General features: G+C 42.5%; 1 protein-coding gene across 1 annotated transcript in view; it reads right to left on the bottom strand.

Annotated features, from left to right (window-relative positions):
* Window positions 1–2146: 2146 nt before the first annotated feature.
* The window catches only part of SLC9A9 (solute carrier family 9 member A9), a 255385-nt gene continuing 230878 nt past the window's right edge, over window positions 2147–26653 (bottom strand). Inside the window, exons 15-16 of the mRNA XM_081008377.1 lie at window positions 6455–6560; window positions 2147–5814 (exon numbers count right to left, since the gene is read on the bottom strand). Coding sequence (XP_080864503.1) covers window positions 5593–5814; window positions 6455–6560 — 328 coding nt within the window. The 3' untranslated portion in view covers window positions 2147–5592. The remainder of the gene's footprint in view (window positions 5815–6454; window positions 6561–26653) is intronic.

The raw sequence follows: 26653 nt of genomic DNA, 5'->3' as shown, positions 1-26653 counted from the left end.
TGCACTTATGTCTATGCATTTATCTCTAGTACACTTATGTTCATGCACTCCATTTACAGAACCCCTAATTCTTATGACAGGAGTCAACTATTTTGCCATGACTACTGAGTCCTCCCATACAATGTCAGTGTGATGTCATTGCAACTTCGTGGACAGATCTGATAGTGTGAGTCTTTCTCACATGCTTTCTCATCCTGCTGTCTCCCAAAGAGTGCTTCTCAGGTGCAAAAGACTGATGAGACCGTCCCTGCTCATGTCACTGCAAGAATTTACACACATACACATCACAGGTGTGTGTGATAGAGCCACAGGGAAGTGAGCAAGCATATATGAAATGGTGGGGCATCTGCAGTTTTGCTCAGACAAATTAGGTTAAGGCTAACAAATCAAATATTTCACATCAGGCAATAGGTCAATTTAATCAAGCAAATATAATGAATGCCTGAGCAAAGACTTCAATTTAGTCAAAGGGAAGTTCGATGTATGCACAACTAATTGCAGTTTTTGCAGCCCAATTACTGTCAATAAATTTCTGCCTATAGTTAAGCTGGTAGTTGTACATTACACTGGACTAAAGCCCAAATACCAAGTTTTCACAGGGCCATGTGAGAATTTAATCTTACCCACTTCTATATATAGAACACAGTTATCAGATATTGGCCCTGAATGTTATCTTAGACTCAGAGCCACTCAGGCCATAGCCAAAAAAGAAAGGAATAAAAAGTGTGGGGTGGGGGAGACAGGATGGAAAATTGATTTGTGCTTCTTGTTCCTTGCACTTCATGTTCTTGTCCAGAATTGATCTTGCTTATCTCCCCCGTGGGGAGATATGCAAGATTGATTTCAGATGAGATGGAAAATCTTGGGCAACAGGAAGCACAGATCCCATTCTGTCCACTTAAACTGTATTGAAGTCACAAAAGCTTGCAAATTTGCAGCTGAATACAGTGGTACCTCTGGTTGCGAACACTCCTGGTTATGCATGCTGCGGGTTACAAGCTCCACTAACCTGGAAGTAGGTGCTCCTGGTTGTGAACTGTGCCCCAGGATATGAGCGGAAATTGTGTGCCAGAGGTGCATGCACAGCGGGAGATGCCATTCGTAAAAGCGCGCCTCAGGTTATGAACAGTTTCCGGTTATGAATGGACCTCTGGAACGGAGTCCGTTCATAACCAGAGATACCACTGTGCAATCCTCTATTGACTGGGCTCTGAATTCTCTCTCTCCCCCTCCACCACCACAAAATATATTTATCATGGTACTGTTTGAACAACTTCTACAAAAGGATGCAACCACTTCCCATCCTCTGGTGCGATATAACCATGAACCTGCCTACTGAACTAAAGCTTCTCATTGTAGCAGTTTTCAGGAAGGTGTTTATGTAACAACTTTATATGCCTTCTACTAGAAGAAAAGATATCTAAACTGTTTATAATAGTCTAACTCATCTATCCATTTCTTATGAGGCCTCCTGGGTCAGAATTCTTCATTCTCACATTGGGTTATAGGACATCCCAGTTGCATCCTTCACCACGGCATTGAGAAGGGAGTCCTTTCATGTTCTTCTTGTGACCTCAGTTCCACATGCATCTTGCTCTGTATACATAACTCTCTTCATTCCTAGTTATAGGTAGGTAGCCGTGTTGGTCTGCTGTAGTCAAAACAAAATAAAAAAATTCCTTCCAGTAGCATCTTAGAGACCAACTAAGTTTGTTATTGGTATGAGCTTTCGTGTGTATCTGAAGAAGTGTGCAGATGGTATCTGAAGAAGTGAGCATGCACACGAATGCTCATACCAATAACAAACTTAGTTGGTCTCTAAGGTGCTACTGGAAGGAATTTTTTTATTTTGTTTCTCTTCATTCTGTTTCCCCTCTACTTCTGCTTAGGCAGCTAAGTATGTCATACCCAGGAGCTATAAACTGATGACTTCTTTTCATCAGGGTCAAAAATCAGTAGAGCCAATATGTATTTTCCCTTGTGAGATCCTTTGAAGCAACTTGATTCATGTTTTGGAATAAATTCAATAAAAACACATTTCAGCTTGTGATCAGCTGTAGAGTGCATAGAATCCCTGTTTTAAATTAAGGCTTAAAGCAGCTGCTGTAGTATAACATTCAATCGACAATTAATTAGACTTGGAAAAGCAAGATTAAAGCTTGATTATATTTAAGTTTGTGCTGCTCTTATCATCTGTGAGTGAACCAAAACCCATTCCACTTTACAATCATTCACAGTCTCAACGAGATGGTGTGACATTTATTCTTACAGATTACAGATGTTGTTGAAAGATATGAGTCATTGTTCCATAAAATTTCCCTTAAGGCTTGACTTGTAGGGTAGCAACCTTTTCATGACTGTGCAATAAGCAACTTGAAGCTGCATTCCTGAGCTGGGAATAAAATGCAATACAGTACAGTACAGTACAGAACAGAGTTAGTCATCTTTACGTGCCTTGATTTCAGAGAAGCAGTCCCAGTCCTGGACTGTGGCCAAAGCGTGTGACCACTATTATGAAAGTTCTGCATGGAATGCTTTTTCAGTGTAGTCATTCATCTTTCTTGAAATCCACTCTACATTTCATTTATGATTAAGCATTTCCTTAGAGAATCCCATTCTGGGCTAGGGTACATAGTTCAAGTTCAGGACAATGCAAGAGATTAGAGAAACTCCTCTATGAGGAAAAGCTACAAGTTTTAGAGTTTCTTAAGGAGAGTAAAGCAGGGTCATGATAGAGGTGTATAAGAAGTAGAAGTAGAAGAAGAAGTAGAAGATTATGATGTAGATAAGTTTTTTTTTCCTGATTCCTCCCTCTCTCATAATATTTGAACTCGAGGCCATTCAGTGAAGCTGAATGCTGGAAGATTCAGGAGAGAAGAAAGGAAGCACTGCTTCAAGCAGACAACAGTAGCGAAGGCCACCAACATGGATGGTTCTAAAAGAGGATTAGGCAGATTTATAGAGGACAAGGCTATCAAAGGCTACTGGTCATAATGGCTTTGCTATATCTCCACTGTATGCCTCTGAATACCAGTTGCTAGGAATTGCACATGGGGAGAGTTCTGCTTGCAGGCATCTCATAAGCATCTGGTTTGCCACTATGAGACCAGGATGCTGGCTAGATGGGTCTTGGACCTGATCCAGCAGGGCTCCTCTTATGATCGCTTGTTCAGTGTTAACATGAGCAATCCTATCACAATCTGAGCCCTTACTTTCCATAGGATTGCTTCTTGAACTTCCAGTTGTGTGATAGATTTCCATGAAGATGGACCCTTTGATACAAGCATGTATTACATACTAGGCATGTATTTGCAATACCTTCCAAATACCTCTTCCCAGGTAGGTAAGTGCTGAAAAGTCATGTGCTAACACTGAATCAAATGACAAAACAATCACAGTTTATCCTGGAACTTGATGGCATGAGATTGTTCCCATGACTCAGCGATTATTTGAGGTATATGATAAAATATGTCAATCTCACCCGCGCTATTTCATTGAAAACATGTCACATCAAAGTATACATAAGTCGGGAAAACTGCATTGCAAAGAGGTAAATTTCCCTGCTTCTACTTATCTCACCATGCAAGTGTTTGTAGAAAAAAATCTACAAAATGAGGAATTGCCTTGGGAATAATGTCACCTGGCATTATATATTGGCATCAGGCAAAGATGTTTTTGTTTTCCTGGGCATTTGAGCTGCATCAGTGATAGGATAATGTATTACATTGTTTTCCACTGTATTGTTTTTTTTTACTTGGTTTTCAATCACTTTCAGACTTTTAAAATATCAGGAAATGACATATAAATCTCAGACTGGTAGTATCACTTGCCTGTATTGTAATAGTGAATTAACTTCCTTCTCACCCCTGCCTCTCCTACAGAATTGCACTTAGGTACGCACGACTGGTATAGGTAAAGAAATAATTGCCAAAGATGCTGCTGTTTGTTTGTTTTGTAGGGGAGAGATAAACACAATAAGAGGACCAATGATTGCAGCAAAACTACATGTCCATAAGGCCACAAAGGAGCTGAACACTTGTAGGCACTAGATGCTATTCTAATACAGGAAGAAGCAGTCAAACAGATAGAGAAATTTGTAAACAACAGTAGACCATAGAGAAGTTAGAAAATTACATTGCAGTGTAACAGCTCTACCTTGTGGAGGACCTACTTCTCAAGCTATGTTCCTGCTATGTGTTGCTCTAAAGCTACTGTAGTCCAGCAACCACCCAATTAATGAGCATCATAATGGGTAGGTAACTCAGAACATAGGGGTTGAATCTTAGCAGCAGAGCACATGGAGCTGGCCTTGAGTGCAGGCAATATTGAGTAAAATTGACCTATGGTCTGATTCGGTATAAAGCCATGCCATAGGGCTGTCAGCTAGGTTAGGAAAAGTTGCCCACTATGGACCTCTTAAAGGCATTAGAATCTCATCCATGAAGACAGCTAGTCACCTTTTCTACCTCATTTCTTTAACATATTGCTTCACAGTCCATATTGTATTATGCCATGTAGCAAGCAGGTCATTTGAACAGTTTGTCAAGAGCATGAACTTGCTCTTTGCGGCACTACCACAACCTTCCTGATACGTGGGTTTGAGCAGCAATGTTCATACACTCGTGATGGATGATTCAGATGACCTTTTTTCTCTGTGTAGTGTGCAGAGCTATCATGTGTCTAGGACTGCCTTATTCTTCATTGCAACATCTAAGGCTGCAGAGGATGTGAAAAAGAGTTTGCACACCTTGTTTTTAGAGTCTTATATAGCACGGGCTTGCTGTCTTTCTCTCCCTCCCTTTCCACATTCCTGAAGTCAACATAGAACACCAGGGAAGAAAAGACAGCACATGGGCTTTGTATTATGAATCTACTGCACAGGGGCAGAAACAAATTGACTGGGGGAAGGAAGTGTAATTGCTGTCTATACCAGTGATCATTCTCAAACAAAACAATAACAAGGCCCTAGTTAGTTACTTGTGCAGGCCTCAGCAACTCATATATCAGTGCCCAGTTTTTGTGCGCAACGTTGTTAACCCATTGCTGGCAAACTGCCATTGATTGAAATATATGTAAAGCTTGCAACAGTAATGGTAACTCCCCCTGCCTGAAATATGGAAGAACTGTCCACCTGACATCATAGGATAGTATACAGGCAAGCGAGCAACAACATCAAAATGGTTGTGATCTTTGGAGCATGTACTGTAGTTAACTAAATCCTCATCCTTCTCTCTATTGAATTAATTAGAAGAATAACATTCAAAGGCCTTTGTGTGCATGTGAGATAGGAATGGGAACGATGAAGCATGATCAGAGACTATGAGTGCATATGTAATGTCCCAGTAGCAGACAGACGGTGCCCTTAATTCCATTATTAAAAATTGCCACTGTCAGAAAAATTAAATGTAGTTGTATAATATATAGGGATGGTAATAAATTCTCATTCCTCCAGGCTCCAGGGATAGATTCAGCAAGGCTTTGCTTCTTCTTCATTTATGCCCTTACACATTTTCAAGCTCTGCATAATAAACATGGCTTCCATGCCTTCTGTGCTCCTTTTGATGAAAATGTGATATACATTTTCGCTGGACCTCAGGCTGAGGACACCAACTGGGATTGACCTGGAGCCGATTCAGGCTGGAGTTCATATCCTCCTAAGCCCAAGTCTCCTTCGTAAATGTTTTCTTTGGTTGGAAGATGGGGTGGGTCCATTCTGTTCTGTGCTGGCATTGGAGAAAGGTCTGAAGCAGCACAAGTCACAGACAGTTCATCGTTACTGACAATGAAGTCTGTATCATCATCCTTCAGTTGCTCCTAGGTGTTTTTTAAGAAAGGAAAAATAAAATAAATGTTTTTCACTGACAGAATAAAGTCTTACAAGGTGGCTTTGCAGTTCCATTGAAATCTGACATACTTGATTTGAATTGAATGCTGTACTAGTTTCCTTTATATTTACTCATATTAAATGGCAATGCCTTGGCAGAAAATGGAGTTTGTTTATTAATGGTTGGGTCCAATTGTTGTGCCTCCAGTGATGGAAGGACCTTTGATCTGGTGGAACTTACCATGAGTGGAACATGGATGGAAGCAATATTAGGCTCCCCCTCGGCCTTCAGACATCCATGTTACTTTCTACATTCTCCCCAACCCTCTGGAGAAACATTCTATTAGCTTTTGGAGGGCTTACTCCAGAGCACAGCTTTCCATATTTTTCATGTTGGTGATACCCTTTTTAGACATGCATCATTTCATGACACAGTAATTCAGTTTTACTAGCAAAACAGAGGGTAAACTAACCCCTTTCCATACCCAGGAGGAGCATGGGGATCATTCACATGACACACCTACACAATGCAGCCAACACACTAATGTGTCACAACACACAGTTTGGAAAGCTCTGCTGTAGAGGCCTACCCAAAATAATGAAACGTGGACATGCAATTTTGCTACTTACTCCATATGCTTTAGGGCTAGTCAGCAATCTGGCCACAGGATTACACCATTCTGGTAAAGTTGTAGTAAGTGGTGGGCCGGAATGGGTGAGAATTGGCTTCAAATATCTGTGAAAGATGTTAAGGACAAGTTCCCTCCTTATGCATATGTGAAACTATGAAGCACTACAATCACTGCAACTAGTGTTATAATAAACAAAACCAGGCAGTTGTCATCATCAACAAAAACAAACAAACATGGATAACGGGGAGTTTTGCTTCACTTTCACATGTAATGCAATTTCACATTTCTCACCTTCATTGTTCTCGTACACAGGGTTAATATTCAGCACGCCATGCAAGAAACTGTCTTTTTCAATAAACAAAATTCCACTGCTAATCTTTATAAATATAGCTGTTAAAATATGAATGATGAAAGTACATTATCTGTGAACAGATGATGCCTTAAAGATACTCATTACTGATAATCATCCCTATTACAGAGAACTATTAAATTCCAAATACTCCACTGCAAAGGAAGAGAGCTGCAACCAAGGTCTCAGTGTTACTTCACAGTGCTCCATTTGGAATGTCTCTATGGCATGACCTTGGCCACATTCACACCATACATTTAAAGCATGGCTCATGGCTTCTCCCAAAGAAATCTGGGAGCTCTAGTTTGTTAAAGGAGCTGAAAGTTGTTAGGAGATCCCTATTGCTCTTACAGAGCTACAATTTCCAGAGTGGTTTAACAGTCAACACCACTTCACACGGAATACTGAGATACTTATTACATAGATATAATATATGTTATATGAGACGCGAGTGGCACTGTGGTCTAAACCACTGAGCCTCTTGGGCTTGCTGATTGGAAGGTCGGTGGTTCAAATCCCCACGACGGAGTAAGCTTCCATTGCTCTGTCCCAGCTCCTGCCAACCTAGCAGTTTAAAAGCACACCAGTGCAAGGAGATAAATAGCTACCGCTGTGGCGGGAAGGTAAACACAGTTTCCCGTGCGCTCTGACTTCCGTCATGGTGTTCCTTTGTGCCAGAAGCGGTTTAGTCATGCTGGCCACATGACCCGGAAACCTGTCTGTGGACAAATGCCGGCTCCCTCGGCCTGAAAGTGAGATGAGCGCCGCAACCCCATAGCTGCCTTTGACTGGTCTTAACCATCCAGGGGTCCTTTACCTTTACTCTTTTTACCTATATGTTATATATTATTACATTTAGAGTCTACATTTCCTCCAATGAGCTCACAGTGGCATACATGGCTTCCCCTGTCCCCATTTTATCCTCACGAGCAACCTTGTGAAAGACTGGGACTGGCCCAAAGCCGCCAAGTGAGCTTCCTGAGGATTTGAACTCTTGTCTCCCAGGCCCTAGTCCAACACTCTAACCACTACACTGGGTCTTTAGCTATGGTTGCCTGCTGAACTGCAGTTGTCAAGGGCACCTGCAATATGCAAACTTCCTCTCGATGCTGCAGTTGCTGAGTGGTGAATATGCACACGTTTCAGCTTTAGCTTGTTTATCTAAACCTAACATGCCACCATCAACATGCCTGGAATACCAAGTGATGCTGGGAACTTGTCAAGCCCAGAACTCTGAAGAAGAAATGTGATTGGAAAACCGGAGGGGATTTAGTCAGGGGATGTGTACAGCAAGCTATCTGGGTGTATCGTTTTCATCTAACATCTGCGATGCCCTGAAAAGGTGCCCCGACAGACAATTGCAGGCAAAAACTATTCAAGATGCAGCTGCATGGAGCACTTTGCATAAAAGAAGCAAATGGCTAGTAATTGTCATGTATACTTGGCTTCCTTCGAAGTGCCCACTCAGCATTTTCCAAATAAAACCTTCACACCCCTTCCCTTGTCACAAGCCAAACATATTTCATGAAATGTTAACTAACTTTACAGCAGGGAAGTGAGTGTGAAGCCGTTTCCTGTAATGTGCCCTTTCTCAGAATTCAACACATTCGTTTTACACTTCACACTTCGGTGCTCCTTTATATGAAATTATGTAAATACGCCAGAAACAGGCTTATGCTATTGTTTTGCACCTGTCGTTCCAATCTTTTCATCCAAAAGTGATTTATTGGGATGAAAGAAATCTGCTCATCTTGAGCAATTATATCATCGTCATATCTGTCGAGAATGATCCCTGCCAAGATTATTTGTAACTGATGTATCCTTTGACACTTTCCCAGGGTGCTATTTCCCTGTATCAGGAGAAGCTAGTCACCCGCTATTTATTTGCGGCATTTAAGAACCCTTCTCTCTCTCTCTCTCTCTCTCTCTCTCTCTCTCTCTCTCTCTTACATTTGATCACATTCTTTTGCAAGGAAAAAAAGGATAGGAAAAAAAGGCATTGAAGCTAAATAATGGTCTTGTAGTAATAACATCCAATGCTTTTGTAGTAAGAACAACAACACTCTCATGTTGACCAACGATGAAGGATCTTTCGTCTCACTTAAAAGGTTCAACTTTTTACCACTGGCCACGATCCAAAGGGTCATGTGCACAGAGGAGGCTGATCTATGAGGGCAAATGGGGCACTGCCCCACCAATCTCAGTTGCCCTCAGGTTAACTACCACTTGCCTGCATTCTTACTTACAAACAGTAGGGAGTGCTTTGCCTGTCATTGGCTCTGACTCCACCTGCTGAGTACCCTGTCTTCTGCCTGCCCAGTCCCAATAGGCACCAGTCACCAGTGCATGTGCATGCTGGGATTTTTCAGGTCCCCCTGCCCTACATAAATATTTTCCTGAAGGTCAAGAGGACCATCGTCAACAGCAGCTTTGGATGGAATCTTAAGGGCTGCAGCTGGAAGGGGAAATTGCCAACGGCTCCATAATGTCTGGAAGAACCTTCAATATGCACAAACATGTCTTTTGCCACTGTTTTGCATTAAGGGCATGATTCAGGCAAAGCTAAGCAAAGGCCCCTTGCTGAACATTATTCTGCTGGAATCAGGGGGAACATAATAGTGCTTAACTGTAGGTGAATCATGCCTTACATTCTGGAAACGTTCATTTATTCTAATTTCATGGTATGAGAAACACAATGTCCTTGAAGTACAAGGGGGAAAAACAATGTTCCCTTTAAAACTCTGCATTATGAAACTCTTTTAATAAACAAATGGCCCCAAGAGGTTTGTCATAGGTTGAATGGGACCCAACAACATAATCTTCTGTTTGTACAGGATGCCCAAGTCAGAGTTAATTTGCAGACCTTTGTGGGTGGGCAGTTTTACCCAGAGAGAGGTGCTTTCTGTTGTGTGCTAGCTCTTCATCACTTAAGGCCATGTAAACCAGTTGCCAGAGGGTTTGGGGTTAATCTTAAAATGCTGTAATTTAGGGAAGCCTTCCTCAACCTGGTGACCTGTGGACGTTTAAGGACTACAGTTCCCATTAGCCCTGGCTTCCAAAGCGATGTTAGGAATTGTAGTCCAAAACATCTGGAGCACACCAGGATGTGGAAGGATGGTTTTAGAGTGCAGGTTTGCAATGTGTGTTTCCATATTTGGGTTGATAGAACGCAAGAGGCTGTCTGATAACAAGTCCATCTAGCTCCACGATTGTCTACACTAACTTGTAGCAGTTTTCCAGCATCACCTGCAGAGATCTTCCCCATCACATGTTGCCTGGTCCTTTAACAGAAGATGCTAGGGATTAAAGCTGGGATCTTCTGATGCAAAGCACGTACTCTACCACTGAGCGATAGTCTGCCCCCTGATATGATATGTGCATATAATGGGAACAGGTTAGTTACCTTCCAATATTGCATAAAGTACTGCTGCAGTTTTTTCAAAACAGTGCTGGGGGAAATATTATTTGTCTTCTTGCACCCCAAGGAGACATAGCCTTTCAGCATCACGTCTTTTGCTTTTGTGCAGAAACTCTGTCTTCTGTAAGTCTACTCTCACTCTTGATGAGCTTTAGGCTTCCAGTGGAGCCAATTCTCTGGTGCTGGCTGGGTACTTCTGATTTTGTAATAACCTATCAACCTCTTTGTTGTGTTGTTAACTCGTTATTATTTTGCCTGCTTTGGAGCTCCACTCCTGATGGACTATTTTTATTGTTTTAATAAACGAAACCATTATGTTGCCTCTTGATTATCAAAACAATTGGTTTATTCCTCTCACAAAAAATGTTGTTGGCATCTATCTGTATCGGGAGACAATGGGAGAGTGTGCCTTCAGGGGTGAAGTCAAACTGTTGGAGAGTTACAGTGCTTGCTGTGGCTGTAAAGACCAATATGGAAGAGACACATTTTGTTGCCCCAGGGCCAGACGAAGGTGTCAGGAGTTCAGCCTACACTCGAGTAGGACCCTGGCAAAGACACATGCTTGACTGGCATGTTCTCTCCCTCCTGGTCTTTCGTTCGGGAGCTTCTAAAGCTTTCTTCAGCCCAAACATCACAGCCACCGATGCCTACAGACACCGGCACACTTAAGGATCTGCAGAGTTTGCACATCTTGCGTGATAGACCTCAGCAACTCAGCATTTTGGCTAATCTACCTTTATTTATATATAAACACACATGGAGCACTGCAACATGGCTCTCTCTCTCTCTAGCATCAGACAGCAAAGAGAAAAAGAATGAAGGACAATAGTCCCACTTCATGGAACACAATAACACAAACATCTCGTCTCTGTCACTTCCCACTCTGTGGAGTCAAAACGTATACTGTCATGTGATAGCCAAAAATCCTATGACTGTAATCAGGGAGCAGGAATTCTAACAGAAGGTGTCCGGTTGTGCTCATGCAGGTGTACCATGGCATTTCTTCTTTTTGAGCTTCTCCCACACAAATGGGGGAATTCTAATCTGCGTTCAGTAGCATTCCTTACTTCTAAAGCATGTCAGATCTGAGTTTGCCACAGCATCTCTCTTCTCTCTCAAGAAATGTTCTGGTGAGATGTCTGCCAACATTTCCAGTTCCACAGTTGTACAGAGTAACAACTGAGGAAGGTAGGAGCTGTCCAAAGGCAACCATCCAAATGGCAAGCAGGGAAAAGTTGTCTACACAACTATGGTAGCACTGCTCTATACTTGACAGAGCTATGGAGGCTGCTTGCATTTCCCTCTCCTTCAGGTGCAGCACTCTGGCTGATATTCAGTTCTATTTAGATGGAACAACTAAGAACATAAGAATGGAGCAGCTGGGATTCAGGGGCATATTGCCTCTGATACTGGAGGTGACATAGCCAGCATGACTAGTAGCCAATGATAGCCTTATGCTCCATGAATTTGTCTAATTCCCTTTTCAAGATGTCCAAATGGGTGACCATCACCATATCTTGGGATAGGGAATTCCATAATTTACCTATTCATTGGTGAAGTACCTCTTTCTGTCTGCCTTGAATCTTCCCACTTTCATTTTTATTGGATGAACTCTAGTTCTATCAGCTATTTCCTCTATCATGTCCTCACTTACGTTTTTTTTTCTATTTCTAAACTACCCCTTGCCCATTGAAACCCTTTCCCATAGAGGATTTGCTCCAGCCCCTTGATCATTTTGGTGTCCTTTTTGCATTGTGGCAACCACAACTTATGTGTGGCATTGTGTGGGCTGTCAACAACTAAGTCCTATTCAGAGCAGACCCATTGAAATTAGTGGGCTTAAGTTAGTCATATTTCTCCATTTCAGTGGGTCTACTTTGAGTAGTACTAACATTAGCTACTACCCCAAGGGTACATAGATTTGTGTAAAGGCATAATGATATTGGGAGTTTTATTTTCAACCCCTTTCCTAATGATCCTTAACATGGAATTCATCTTTTTCACATCTGCTATCCACTGGGTTGACTACTTCATTGAGCTACCTGCTGCCAGTTGGCATCTATCTGTCTCAGGAGACAATGGTGGAGTGCAACTTTGGAGGTGAAGTCAAATGGTCCGAATACATGGAGAGATGTATTTTGTTGCAGTTCAGGCAAATGAAGTTGTCTGGTTGCATTGCTGCAGATGCACCATGGTGTTTCTTCTCTTTGTGCTCCTCCCTGTACAATACATTCCCACATGTTGGGGTTGATGCTGCCAGCATTCATGTCATGTTTGCAGACATCTCTGTAATGCAGAGGACTATTTGGTCTGCCAATGGGCCTGGTGCCTGAAGCCAGCTCCCCACAGAGCTATCTGCTATGACCCCTGCAGTTCCATGCTGCACCCTAACCCTGTATCATAGGCTGGTAACTCTGGAGTACCTGCCCTAATCCTCTATTTTTGCTGCCACCACCTGTGTAAACAGACTGAGGGATCATAACTACATCACATTTCTCTCCCCTGCTCCACCATATGGATTTTGAGGTTTATTATTACTGGAAAATCCATCCACATTAAAATAATGGAATTGATTATGCAATCACAAGATCCACTATTCTAAGTTTCCTGTGGCTTAACATTGAAACACGGCAAGTTTCATAACAACGGCATCCGCAAGGGTCCATAAACAGATATTGGGTGCAGGCAAATGGGCCACACCAAAACCAACATTTAGGATTTTAAGTAAACAATAAGCAAACTGACTACGTTTCTGACTAAACATGCAGGGAGTGATCTCCTTCCAGCATTAAAAAGGAACATGGCAATGCAGTGTTTTGAAAAAGCCCTTGTGTTTCAGGACACAAATTTCAAACTGGTTAGGAGGTTAGTTTCTGGTTAGTTTCAAACTAGGAGGAGCGAGCTTCCTGAATGGATCCACAAACCATTCTTCAAAGAGCATTCTAGAAGGAAACAAAATAGCATGGAGCAAAAGAACGGCAAAGCAATAAATCAGGATATAATTGCAGATTTAGCATTCAATGGGAATACAAGAACACAGTTGCACTTGGGGCTTCATTTACAAGAACCACTTCAAGGCAGTTTTCTTTGGTAAAACTTGATTAGTCACTGGGTTGGAGCACAGTAGCTCAGTTAAGTGACTCAGTATATATATAAACAAACCAACCCTTGCTGGTCTATTTGTGTATGATTGGCCATTCAATGAATCATACCATTTAATGAGCAATTATAGTTCACGGTCCCTTGCTAGCAGGTACACTGGCAAGGATGGAAAGAGCTGAACCAAGATTTAATTTCCAGACCCGCAGTCCTGGATCCATGGGGGGGGGGGGGAGTTCTGATTGCAGTCCCATCTGATCTCTAGATTCCTGATGAACTGGGTGGGAATATCTGGAGTTTGCTTTAGCATGGCTTTTGCACACAGAGCCAGTCATATGGTTTTGGATCCCAAGAGTCCTTCTCAATTCTAGCCTGATTTTCTTCAGATGTGGTAGTCTCAAGGCTGGGAGAGGAGACCGACCCCTTCTCCCTCTTCTTCGTAGGTGGATCAGCAGCACTGGGGGTAGCAGGGAGAATTCAAGCTCATTACCTGATTCCTGGTCAAATCCCTCTCTGGTCAAATTGTCTCATTCATTACCCAGGATCACAGGAATGGGGTCTGTCAGTGTACAGCCATGGTCTCAATCTACTTCTTTTCAGTTATAGGCAAGTCTTACTTTGGCTTTGGGGACAAAGACTGGGGGATGGGAAATTCCTTCCAAAAATTTTGGTTCATTGTACTGAATTAAGGTCACCAACACCCTGCTGCTCCACCAAGTAGGGACAGTTTCTCCATTCACTTGGGGCTGCAGATGGTGGTGGGATGGAATTTGTTTCTGGTCTCCTTCCCTTAAATGGTGGGAGGGTTAAGATGATCTTTTAAGACGCTGCCTTCTCTCTTTCTTGGCTTTCCCTCAGCAGTTCTGACAGACAGGGGGAGGCCTTTCATTAAATACCACAGGAATGATTGTGACAGCTGAGATAATCAAAAACAACAACCCTATTCAATCAATATAAATTATGGCAAATGAAGGAAATAATTGCAAGTGTTACCCTTTAAATTATGCAAGTGTTATCTGTTAAATTATGCAAATGTTATCCTTTGAGTTATGTCATCAGGACTACTGAAGGATTTTCTAAGATCTAGGAGTATATTTTTATATTGACTCCTTCTTCCCCTTTGGAGATACATTTCCCCACAAACTAGTAATGCCTTAAAAAAAAGATAATAGTGACTGTTGCCCTATGACATCAAGGGAACTGTTTAATAGTAATATTAAGAATCAGGGCTTTTTTTCAGAGGGAACTCAATTCTGGCACCTCTCAGGTGGGTGCCATTGCCATTCTAAGAGAGTGAGGGAGGTGCTTATGGTGAGTTCCAGCACCTTTTTCTAGAAAAACAGCACTGATAATAATAAAAATAATATTTATTTATTCCTTCCTCCCAAAGGAGCACAGGGTAGAAAACAACAAAATAATGCAAACATTTTAAGAACATTAATCCTTAGCACTGTAGTCCTTTCATGCATAGTTTGCCTTGTGTGAATCTGAAAGAGCACTGTATCTCCCACCAGGCTTTTGCCTCTGATGATGCATGGACAATGATAAACTAGGAGGAAATGCAGCACTCTGATCCCCTCCCCTGGCAGCTGGCTCAAAGAGAAAAATCTGAGAATGGGAGCCTTTGCCTTTGGCTCCTTCTTCAGTCTCCACATGCAGAGGTCTCGAGGTCCTCACGACAGATCCACCTGTACTCCCACCTGCAACTGTTTTCTAAGGTACCTGTGAGCAGAGCCTTTTTAATTTATTTTTTAAAAGCATATTTTTCTGTGTTACCTGAGACATTATAGATTTTAGTCAGGTGTCACTTTCAAAGAGTTTTATGCCATTTCGAATGCCATTTGTGACTCACAAATCACAGTGGTGCCAATGATGGATTAAAAAACAACAGCTGCAGAGTGATGGCTAGGAAAGCTCTGCTTCTGTTTCTGATCTGACTACTTTCCTTTTTGCTCTTTTGTGCACTACACGGAACAAATGTATTAATATGATGGCATTGCTTCCGAAAGCCAGACATTTGTAGAGAAGGGAGCACAATTAAGTACAGCCTAAACAGAAGGAAGAGAACCCGGGAGAAAAAAAGAGCTTGGCCTTGCATTCATAGCTAATAGACCAATTAAGTGCTTCCAGACACACTTCAGAATACAGAAAACTACCTGGCCTTCATTTGAATTCATCCAGTTGCTGAGCAGAGCAGATTTATTTATACACCATAATTTGTACACACCAGGCCAAATGTGGCCTGTCACTCATGCATTCTGGCCCACTTGACGCGTATGCTTTGAGGCAAGTCGCAAAAGCAAACATTGGGCTTTAACAAGGGATTTCTAAAAGAAGACAGGCAAGCTGGAGCACTTTGTTTCACAGGAGAGCATAGATGCAGTGGGAATAAAGGAAATCTGGTGGAAAGGAGAGAATCCGTGGAATCAGAATTGCTGAGTGTAGCAACAAGATCCTGTCATTTTCTGAATGCTGACCTACCCCTAAAAGAACTTACTTCTGTGGAGGACTGTTTGCAGACATATTTTATAAGTAAAGAAGGACCATATCTTCAGAGAAACACACCTAAATTTATTGTCCTTCATTAGTTTGGGTTCTCTCCAGTTCTCATTTTCCAATCTTAAACCCACTTCTCCACATTAGGTAGATGTAGGTGACTGTCTTAGATGCTGGAGAGGTGCACAGAATGTCAGCAAAGTGTTGGAGGAAAGAGGGATGTGGGGCGTTGAGCCATCCCTGCTGTTCCTTAAGCTAGCCTGCTGCCCTCAGGTATGATAGAGGACACTGATGATATCTTTTAAAATTGGGAATGCTAGGGATTCAACCTGGGATGCTCTGCATTCAAAGCTTGTGTTCTACCACTGAGCTATATCACTAATCCCTAAACATGCAAGGTGGGTCGGAATCATTCTTTTCATATTGGTGGTTGAGAGATGGTGATTCATGAAAGACCTCCTATTGCGTTTGTAGCTGAGTTGACATTTGAAACAATTACTTTCTGGCTTATATCTAACATGCTTTCCCTCAGCACAGCTTTATCTATCTTCCTTTTGCACAGATTCCTAGTAAGCATAATTTACTGAGTTGATGTGCCCAGACTTTACCACACAAGAAGATAACTTACCTTCCCCACGAAGCTGATTTTGATCTTAGAATCATAGAATCATAGAATCATAGAGTTGGAAGAGACCATAAGGGCCATCGAGTCCAACCCCCTGCCAAGCAGAAAACACCATCAGAGCACTCCTGACATATGGTTGTCAAGCCTCTGCTTAAAGACCTCCAAAGAAGGAGACTCCACCACACTCCTTGGCAGCAAATTCCACTGTCGAACAGCTCTTACTGTCAGGAAGTTCTTCCTAATGTTTAGGTGGATCTTCTTGCAATTATAGCACCAGCAGCACAAAGCATTTCCTATCCAAAGCTCAGTTCATTTTGCATGCTGCAGCTGACAAACTCAAACCACTGAGGGCAGACTTTGGGCTCTCAAATTTCAGCGGTGCCCTGTGCGACAGAAAATTTGGCACCCCCTCCCTACCTCTTGCACACTGTTCTACAGCAATGTTGTGGTGCTCCCTGCGGCCCAGCACCCAGTGCATCTGAACCGATTGTGCTACCCTAAAACCACCTCTGCTGAGGGCTTCACACCATACATGATGATTGTGGATGCTGCAGAGCTGTCAATGTGACACTGGTGTTTTGTGCAATAAACATGTAATGGAAAAACACTGAGAAGTCGAAATACCAGTGCACCATTGATGTAGCCAAGGATAATAATTGCCGTACAAAATATGAAGTGGACCTTAATCCCGGATCAATCCATTCAGATGATGACAAGATGCACACTTCTTTAAAACCATCAAAGAATCTTGACAGGAAAAAGTGTGACCTGATTCTATCTCCCTGTCACTAAGTAAATATCTAGATAGATAGTAAATTAAGCAATGCATTGTGATGCAATTGTCTTTTACATTTTTGTTTCTCATGAATCAAATATGTATGTGGCTGTTTATGTGTGGGTGTCAGGGAAATGGAGTGATGCCAGCAGTATTCCATTTGCAGGAGCAGGCTCATCTTTCTCGTTACTGAAAAGGAAGTATCAGGCAAGAAGAAAGTAATGAGTTGTATTACTGTGCTAAATTAAATCTTACATTTGTCATGATTATTTGCTGCTGTTTCATTGCTGAGCTTCCATGAGCTTTGAGCCTCTCCTTTTTTAAAGGGTGACACAAATAGTACTTTGATTACCAAACCTCATAATTGCTTTCCTGTTGAATGTCTCGGCAGCATTTCTCTGGAAATGCATTCAAATAATATCCATGGTCCAGTCCTAGTCCGTCCATCACCTCACAGATGAAAATAGAGACCAGTTTCCATCCACAAGTAAGGGGTGGAGCATGACAGTTCTGTGGGTGGAGCCAGGACAATTCAGATGACATAGGCCAATGAAGTACAAAGTAAGCAGGATGCTCAAAATAAGAATATGTGAAAGAAAGCACTTCCAAAGCAAGTGAAAAACACAGGATTAGATCCAGAGAATCACTAATCGGAGTTAATCTGGTGTAACTGGGACATCTTTTTTCTAGGTACAGCTCCTAGATCTCCAATAAGCCCCACAATCAATCACAAGATGACACACACACACACCATTTGAATGGCAATGCCCAACAACTTTAGGGGGACCTGGCCCTCTTAAATATTTTATTGGTGGGGGGAACTTTGCCCCTAAGGATATGGCTCCTATGGAGTCGGGGGACATTCATGAATGTCATGAGAGGAAGCACAGGGAACCGTAGGTGGGGTTTGTGTGATAGGGAATCAGTGGGAACTAAAGATTCCCTCTTTGCACAGCATTGCACTTGTGCAATGGGTTCTCTGGATAAATCTGTTTTTTATATTGTTGATAAATATCAGAAGTGTCATGTTGGGTATGATGCAGTAAATAAACTAGCTGCAGGTGGGTTGCTGTTCACTTGCCAGGAAACTAGTGTAGCAGCTACACCACCTGATGAGCCACTTCTGATTAATATAGCGGAAATTCAAATGGGTGTTGAATTTCAGAATAGGTTTGGTGTTGTTTTTTAAGAGTACTTTTTAAACTCAGCATGTTGTAGATTGTATAATTTTGACTCTTTTTTTGTAGATCCCTTGATAAACAGATTCTCGAAACATGTTTGGACAAAGAACACTTGCACATCTGCCTCTTTTCTACTTTTGACTTGTTCTATACGATCCACTTTCAAGGAGAGTTAAACTCCTTCCTGCTCTCACTTCTCCAGCATTGCTTTGCTGACCAGATTAAGGCAGTTCCCACGCCTGCTTTGAAATCTGTTGAGACATCAACTTCCGGGGTGGCGCCATCGGCAATGGCGGCCTCCCTCTGAACTGGAGGGACTAGCTCCGCGGGAAACGGGTCTTCTCCGCTACGGCGAAGCGGGGACCCTTTTAAAAATCACAGGCGGATGAAGCCTGTGACCATGGGACTCGGCGGGCACCTTTAGTGCCCCCCCAACTCGCTAAGGAACCCACTAACGGGCTCCGAAGTGAAGAGGGGGAAGTGGCGCGGTGCTGTGAGTCAACTGCTATTTCCGTGGAGCGAAGCCGCATAGCCGTTGCCGGAGAGCGCTGCCTTTTTCCTGGGACAATTTGGACTCTAAAATAAGCACCTGTGAGTACTTAGACTTTGAACAACTGGACATTAAATGGGGACTTGTGAGCAGAAAGGAATTGGATCTTAAAAATCTATTTCTATTTGGTACTGAACGGGAAGGTCTAAACAGGAAGTCAGCCTTCCGTTCTTTTGTAGACAGAATAAAGCAAAGACAACGTAAACTAGAGCTCAGAAAATCGCCTTTAAAGGATTGGATTTCATCATTTAAAACTGTGGAACCCCCCTTCGACAGCAGGAGAAGAAGGGGGATCTTTTTCGGACTGTTTAAAGTGAGTTTAAAGTAAAGCAACTTTCCTCCGTCCTGATCCTGGAGCGGGGTGTCAGGACTGACGTTTGAAGTTCATTGACCAGAGACAAACGTTTTTGACAGATAGCTAAAAGAATGAGAAACATAGTGATTCCACTGTTCCCCTTCGCATTTTAAATGAATAAATATTGACAAAGTATCTCAAAAAGGGAAACTTTGTTGCAAGAACAAATAGAAGTTTTCCCCCTAGAGGGAGACTGTGAAACTGTAACCAACTCCAGGGAGCCGGCAGCTGTTACAGATTACAATCGTGGGAATAGGCATTTGACCTTGCAGGACAATGTATTCAGAAGCTTTGTTGTGTGCTTTCTATAAAACAAATGCCCTACTGGAACAGTTACATGAGAAGGTGAATTTGATTGCGACTTCGACTAGAAACTTTGAACAGGCAGTGGGAAATTTTGAACAGACAGTGGGAAATTTTGAACAGACAGTGGGAAAATATGTGGAGCCCACCCAGGAATTAAATCTGGAGTGTGTCCTGACAGAACAGGCCCAACAGGAATATGAGTTTTCGGACTTGACAAATGAACTTGGAAAAAGCCAGATTTGGAAAGAAAAAGTTTGGTTTGGCTTGGAAATGGGGGGCTGGATTGACCCCCCTATGCTGGGATGTTTGGACTTCTCAAATCTGGCAATGGGCCGTGAGATGTTTGGGATTGTGGGGGCTCTTAATTTTGGAGGGTCTTTGAAACATGCTTTTAAATACCACATGGAATTCAGTGCTGAATATGGAAAAGTGGCTAATCTGTCAAGAAGGGTTAAAAATATTGCCAAGCTGGAGTTATCACGAGCAGGAGACAAGGGAAAATACAGTTACAAATATGAAGAAGAGCTGCGGAAGGGACATGGAAGAGACTTGAGGGCCTCAGATATAAGATTGCCAGGTTAATGGGCTAGATCAATGGGATAAATAAGGACTGACAAAACCCGGAACCAGGAGGAAGGGACGTTGGATGAAGATTGGATCTGTTTGTATATCTTTTTTCTACCATTAGAACTGTTTTATAAAATTGATGAATGTTAGAAAAATGTTGGAATGAAATTAATCGGCTTTAGTAAAGATGTTTAAAGAATTATGAAAGAATATTATGGTTATGAGAAGTTGGTAAGGATAAGATTTAAGTTTTAAGTTTTAAGGTTTATTTTCTTATAGAAAGATAAGATTAAAACAGTTTAGAGTAATGTAATGACAGAATATTATGAAATATGGAAAGAATTTGCTGGGATAATTAATAACTAGGATACAAAGAAAGGGAGGAGGAGGAGGTCAAAGAAAGAAGGTAATGACAGTTGAGGATTTGAGAATAATGAATTTGTTTTTAAATGTTCTTAATTGTCTGTGGTGTATTTTTGTATTTTTTTTCTGTCTCTTTTTCTTATTTTTGAATTTGTATTCGTATGGTTGGAAGGGGTTTGTTTTTTTCTTTTCCTACTTTGTTAACTATTTTTATTTTGTATTTTCTTCTGCTTTTATTTTACTTTGTAACACTTTGAAAATTTTAATAAATATCTTATAAAAAAAAAGAAATCTGTTGAGACATCAGATAATAGATCTTCTGCATCATGTCTTGCTTGGCCCTTAGCTTTTATTCAATACAGTATATTAAAAAAGATTGTAACTCTTTCATAAGCACATGATTGCATACACACTCACTCACACCCACCCAAAATGCCTTCACCCACCCATTCCTCTCCATCCATACCAGCACTGTGTCTTACTTTCCCACCTTTTGCAGCCACTGCTAAAATTGGTAGGGTCTTGGGGGTAACCAGAGGAATTTGGATTTGGATTTTTGGATTTGATATCCCGCTTTATCACTGCCCTAAGTGGCTCACAATCTCCTTTCCCTTCCTCCCCCACAACAAACACTCTGTGAGGTGAGTGAGGCTGAGAGACTTCAGAGAAGTGTGACTCACCCAAGGTCACCCAACAGCTGCATGTTGAGGAGCAGGGAAGCGAACCCAGTTCACCAGATTGTGAGTCCACCGCTCTTAACCACTACACGAGAAGGCATTTCAGGCCCTCTTACCACTGGGTCACCCACTCCTGCTATAGTGCAACACCTAACAGCAGAAGAAAACCATCTGCTCCCCTAGAGACCACATTTTTGTTTAGCTGATCTTCCAACCACCGTCTCTGGTAATGTTGGCAAAGCATTCTGGTCTTGTGGGAGAAAAACATATAAGCAAAAGCAAGCATGTGGGTGAAACTCAAAAACAGGAGAAGACCTTTAGAAAAAAACCAGAGCATATGGCAGAAAACATTGCCCCCCCCCCATGTGGCTTTGAAAATATAATATGATTAAAACCTTGCATGGAACAGAGAAAAGGGAAGCAAACAAATCTACTCTCCACTTCAGATCACCAAGGCACCGGGGAGTATTGATCAGCTAGAGACTTATTGTATGCTAGCTGCAGCTCGGAACCATTCTCAGCATGGAGTCTGCTAAAACAACTTGTTTATTATCTTTATGGTTCCCATATCCCCACTCTGCTCAACGATATAATGTTTAGATTGCAGCATCTGGAAGCATGAGACAAATTATTCTTAGGCATCCCGTTGTGGGTCTGCTAGTAATACAGGTCTAGGGTTTTTTCCCCTTTCTGTTTGCACCTTCAAGACCATGTTATTTTCTTCTTTTTATATCGTTATTTCCATGCTTTCAGCCAACCCAATATCTCACAACGAGATCAAAAATATAGGCTCAGCATAAACACCCTCTCCCCCAAATGCATACATTATCAATGGGAGAAAAAAGTGGTTAGAATAGAAAGCTCAAATATTGTAAAATGCTGCATCCTTTTTTCTTGTGCTGTGGTTATTCAGGTTCTGGTTCTTGTCTTGCTCAGGCTGTATTTCCTTCTTCTTCTTCTTACTCACTGGTTTGCACCATGGCAGCTAAAATGTCAGCTTATGTTTAACAAGGGACATTATAAAATCACCCTGCTCTGGCCCACTTAATAAAAGGAAAAAATCAGGCACATATCCATGTCAATGATGCGCCCCTTGGCCATTCAGATGTTCTTGGGATGCTGTATATGAATGACTTGCTGGTCTAACATATCTCTTTGTGCCTGTATGTCAATGTGGCAGGAGGCAAAGGATCTACAAGCAGGGGCCAACAACTGTCCTGACAAGTCACCAAGGTTTCAGTTGGAACATCTCCCTTGCATGGTTGAACAGTTCCCAGGGACTGGGATGACTCTGCCCATTCAGGCTGGCAACTGGCTTTCCTGAACAGGAAAGGGTATAAAGATTTCAGGCTGAGGCTTTGCATGGATGATACTGGTCTGATCTGGCTGACTCTGCTTTGTGGTGTGTTCCCCAATCTTCTAGTTCCTACTTGATGGTTAGCTATGGTTTGATCCCTTCTTTTAACTGAGATTTGCAAGTACCACATTGTGGAATTTACTGTATTTTTCGCTCTATAAGACTCACTTTTTCCCTCCTAAAAAGTAAGGGAAAATGTGTGTGCATCTTATGAAGCGAATGCAGGCTGCATAGCTAAGCCAGAAGCCAGAACAGGGAGAGGGAACGCTGTGCAGCGCTCCCTCTCGCTGTTCTAGCTTTTGGCTTAGCTGCGCAAAGCCTCCACAGGACAGCAGGATGAAGGCACCCCGCTGCCCTGCGGAGGCTTCGTGGGCTGTCCCAGAAGCCAGAATAGTGAGATGGAGCACTGTGCAGCGCTCCCTCTAGCTATTCTGGCTTTTTCATAGCCCCTGCGAAGCCTCCCTAGGGCAGTGGGATGAAGGCTCCCCGCTGCCCTGCAGAGGCTTCACACGACTCTTGCGAGAAGTGGGGGGAAGGGACAGAGCACGCGGCTCTGTCCCTTCCCCCACCTCCCAGAAAAGCCCCCAAGAGCCGTGCTCCCTTTAAAGAGATGGCGGAAGGTACAGAGGGCAGCTTACCCGCACGTAGCCTCTTCTGGGCAGGGGGAGCCTTCATCCCGCTGCCTGGGAGAGGCTTCAGCGGCTATCCCAGAAGCCAGAACAGCAAGAGGCTATCCCAGAAGCCAGATCCCTCTTGCTGTTCTGGCTTCTGGGATTCAGAATTTTTTTCTTCTTGTTTTCCTCCTCCCAAAACTAGGTGCGTCTTATCATCTGGTGCGTCCTATAGAGTGAAAAATACGGTAGCTTGCCAGCTTAAGCACACAGGTGTAATTGAGGAAGCATCTTTCAATTCCATTATTCCTTTTCATTTTTAACTCTGTGGCATATGGAAAGTGAAAATGCTTCAAAAAGATAGAAAGTGCTTCTATTCAAAGACACTGTATGATTTTGCATACTTTTATAATTATAATGGTTCAATCGACTATATATTTTGGACAGGTGTTGGTTCTCTATGCCTCTGGACAGCACTTAGGAGATACAAACCAAACGTTGCATTCTGTTTCCTGAGATCAAGGAACAGGTTTTTGCTCTGTGTTTGGAGACAGTTGGATGCCATTTTTGACTCAAGAAGGTAGACTGAAGCTTTCAAAACTACAGCATGCATTGTAATCGCAGTTGCTATGGATTTACTCAAAGTACACAATGAAGGCAGAAATGAAATGGCTACTCCAGGATCAATCAGGGATATGGCAGGCAGGAGGACCATTGTTTAGTCAGGTCCTAAAAGCTCAATTGCAGCCTTAAATTTAGATGCTTGTTAATTTATATGGCATTTGATAAGTTTACCAACTTTATTTTTATATAAGACCAAAACATAGTCCATTCTCTCAGCTTAGAGCTGCAAATTTAAGTAAATGAGATGTGATTTGCAGCAGTATAAAAAAGAAATCTCAAAAGATCTCAATGATCAAGCCATCTTCCTCAAACAAATATATTCCACAAAATTTAAATTTAATTTGAAGCCAAAGAAATTGCTTTAAGAAATTCATGAACTTGGACTCTCTGGGATGTTTCAGAATATCACAATCACAATGCATAGTATTTGTCCATTTCCCTGTATCAGTGGCTTCAGGTGACTGCACCTTCAAAATGTTGAAGCAGGGAAAGAACTATGGTTGTTCAGTTATGGGGCAAGAGTGTTTGGATGGGTTCGCCATGATTAATATCAACTGCAATGGGATTAAATCCAATTCTTTCCCTCAATAATGAGAGCCTTCACAAATAAAAGGGCTAGATAAGCATTTGTTAAAGAAAAAACAAAACCATTAAAATTATGTTTCCCTTTTTTGGGTAGCTTATTTTGTTTTTATGTGTTGTTTTTTTTTTTATGGCTAGGAGCTACAAAAATTGAAAGCGGTCTGGGCCTCTCTGGTTCTCCAGGCCTGCTTTGCTCTAGAGAATACATTGTCAACGAATTGTAATAACTCCAGTTCATTTTTATCTACTTTGATTTGATTGTTGCTTATATTTCCCCATTTCCAGGATCCCCCCCCCCTTGCCATTCAGGATAGTGACAGCAAGAGACCTTCAAAATGAATTCTTCTGGTTATTAATACACTGATTTTCTTCTTGCTGAATTCTATCTGATACTGGAAACTGGCTGCAATGAATTTTAGCATGTTACTGTCAATCATAGCAGCTTATCTAACTTTTACTTGGGTTGAAATTGGAAATTCCTAAATAATGTGACACACAGCCTTAGGTTGTTCTCAGCACAGTGATTCCTGGCAGAGTGTCTTCTGTTCCAGGAACATGACAGATAGTGTGTTTTTACACAGTCACTACCATTCAACTAGGGCTGTATATATGTGAAAGCTGGCTTGTGCATCTTTCTTGGTAGCAAAAAGACAAAACAACTGTGCAAATAAACAATATGCATACACTTCCCACCACTCGAAAGCCCACCCCCATCCTTACAGCTGACTTCCTCTTTGAGGGGCAAGATCATGGGGCTGTTCTTGCATACCTGTCAACTGCCACAGAAAAAAAGTTACATCCCATTTTTTCTTGAGAGAGGACAGCAACCAAAATGGCTTTCATGATCTTGCGTGATTTCAGGCTGCATGTCTTTTGGGCATGGCACCAAAAATATGCATTTTGGGGAGCTGCACAAGATCGCTTCCCCGAAAAAGCACTTTTTCAGTGCTGTGAACTTTCATGTGCATTTTGGGGTGCTGTGCCTGAAAAAGCACTTTTGGGGGGGCCGCAATCTCACACTGGCCATGTGACTTGTACAATAGTACAGACCTGGAAGATGGCATTCTGGATTTGGGCTGTGTCATGTTGGAAGGTACAGCCGTACCTTGGTTTTCGAACAGAATGTGTTCTGGAAGTCCATTCAACTTCTGAAAAGTTCAGAAACCAAGGCACAGCTTCCGATTTCCTTCTGATTGCGCAGGTGTGCCAGAAACAACAGCTTCCAAAAACTCTCTGGAACACTCACTTCTGGGTTTCAATCATTCGGAAGTGAAAACGTACAAGTACCAAGGCATTCAACAACCAAGGTATAGTCTTATTTCTCCCCATGACCCTCTCCCAGGAACAGACAAACTGGGGCAACCACTAATCCGAAGTACCACCTCCTTATATTGGGTGTTAAGAAAGACAGAAGCAGCCCTCTTTTTACTGACCTTAGAAGTTTGGGTGTGTGTGGCAGCTGAGAGATTGGAACATCTTCACAGCAGCAGCGGCAGAGCAAGCCGATTGGGCACCTGGGGTGGCGCACATGCCCTGCGCCCAGGGGTGGGGCCAGTCACCCACAGGGCAGGGTCAGCTGGGGCAGGATTATCCGTGGGGCCTCCGAGGAGTCTGCCTGCCTTCTCCCACTCAGGCACCCTACAACTGAGGGGGAGGCGGCGGGCGGACCATTTGGGCAGCGCAGAGCCTGCGGGCGCTCAAGCCACTGCGTCACTCCCAGGAGAGACACGTGGCTTGGGCGCACTGCAGGTCCCACGGCGAGTGCCGCCCAGCATTTTGTCACCCCCCCTCAGTGGTGACACCCGGGTCGGACCGCCCCCACCACACACCCCTTCCTCCGCCCCTGCATAGCAATATGACAGCCAGCGGGCACTTCATATTATGCATGCCATAAGTATTTTTTGCTCTATAAGATGCACCAGACCACAAGACACACCTAGTTTTTGGAGGAGGAAAACAAGAAAAAAAATATTCTGAATCTCAGAAGCCAGAACAGCAAGAGGGATCACTGCGCAGTGAAAGCAGCAATCCCTCTTGCTGTTCTGGCTTCTGGGATAGCTGCACAGCCTGCATTCGCTCCATAAGACGCACACACATTTCCCCTTACTTTTTAGGAGGGAAAAAGTGAGTCTTATAGAGCAAAAAATACGGTAATAAGACCAGACGTTCCTTGAAGCCAAATGGAAGAAAGAGTGAGTTTACACTAGCATTTCATTAATCTATATAAATAATCCTATTGCCACCGGGCCTTAGTTGACTGAT

This window comes from Podarcis pityusensis (genome assembly GCF_964106645.2).
Source record: "Podarcis pityusensis genome assembly, chromosome: 5".
In the NCBI taxonomy this organism is placed as follows: domain Eukaryota; kingdom Metazoa; phylum Chordata; class Lepidosauria; order Squamata; family Lacertidae; genus Podarcis; species Podarcis pityusensis.
This window is presented reverse-complemented; position numbering and strand designations above follow the sequence as displayed.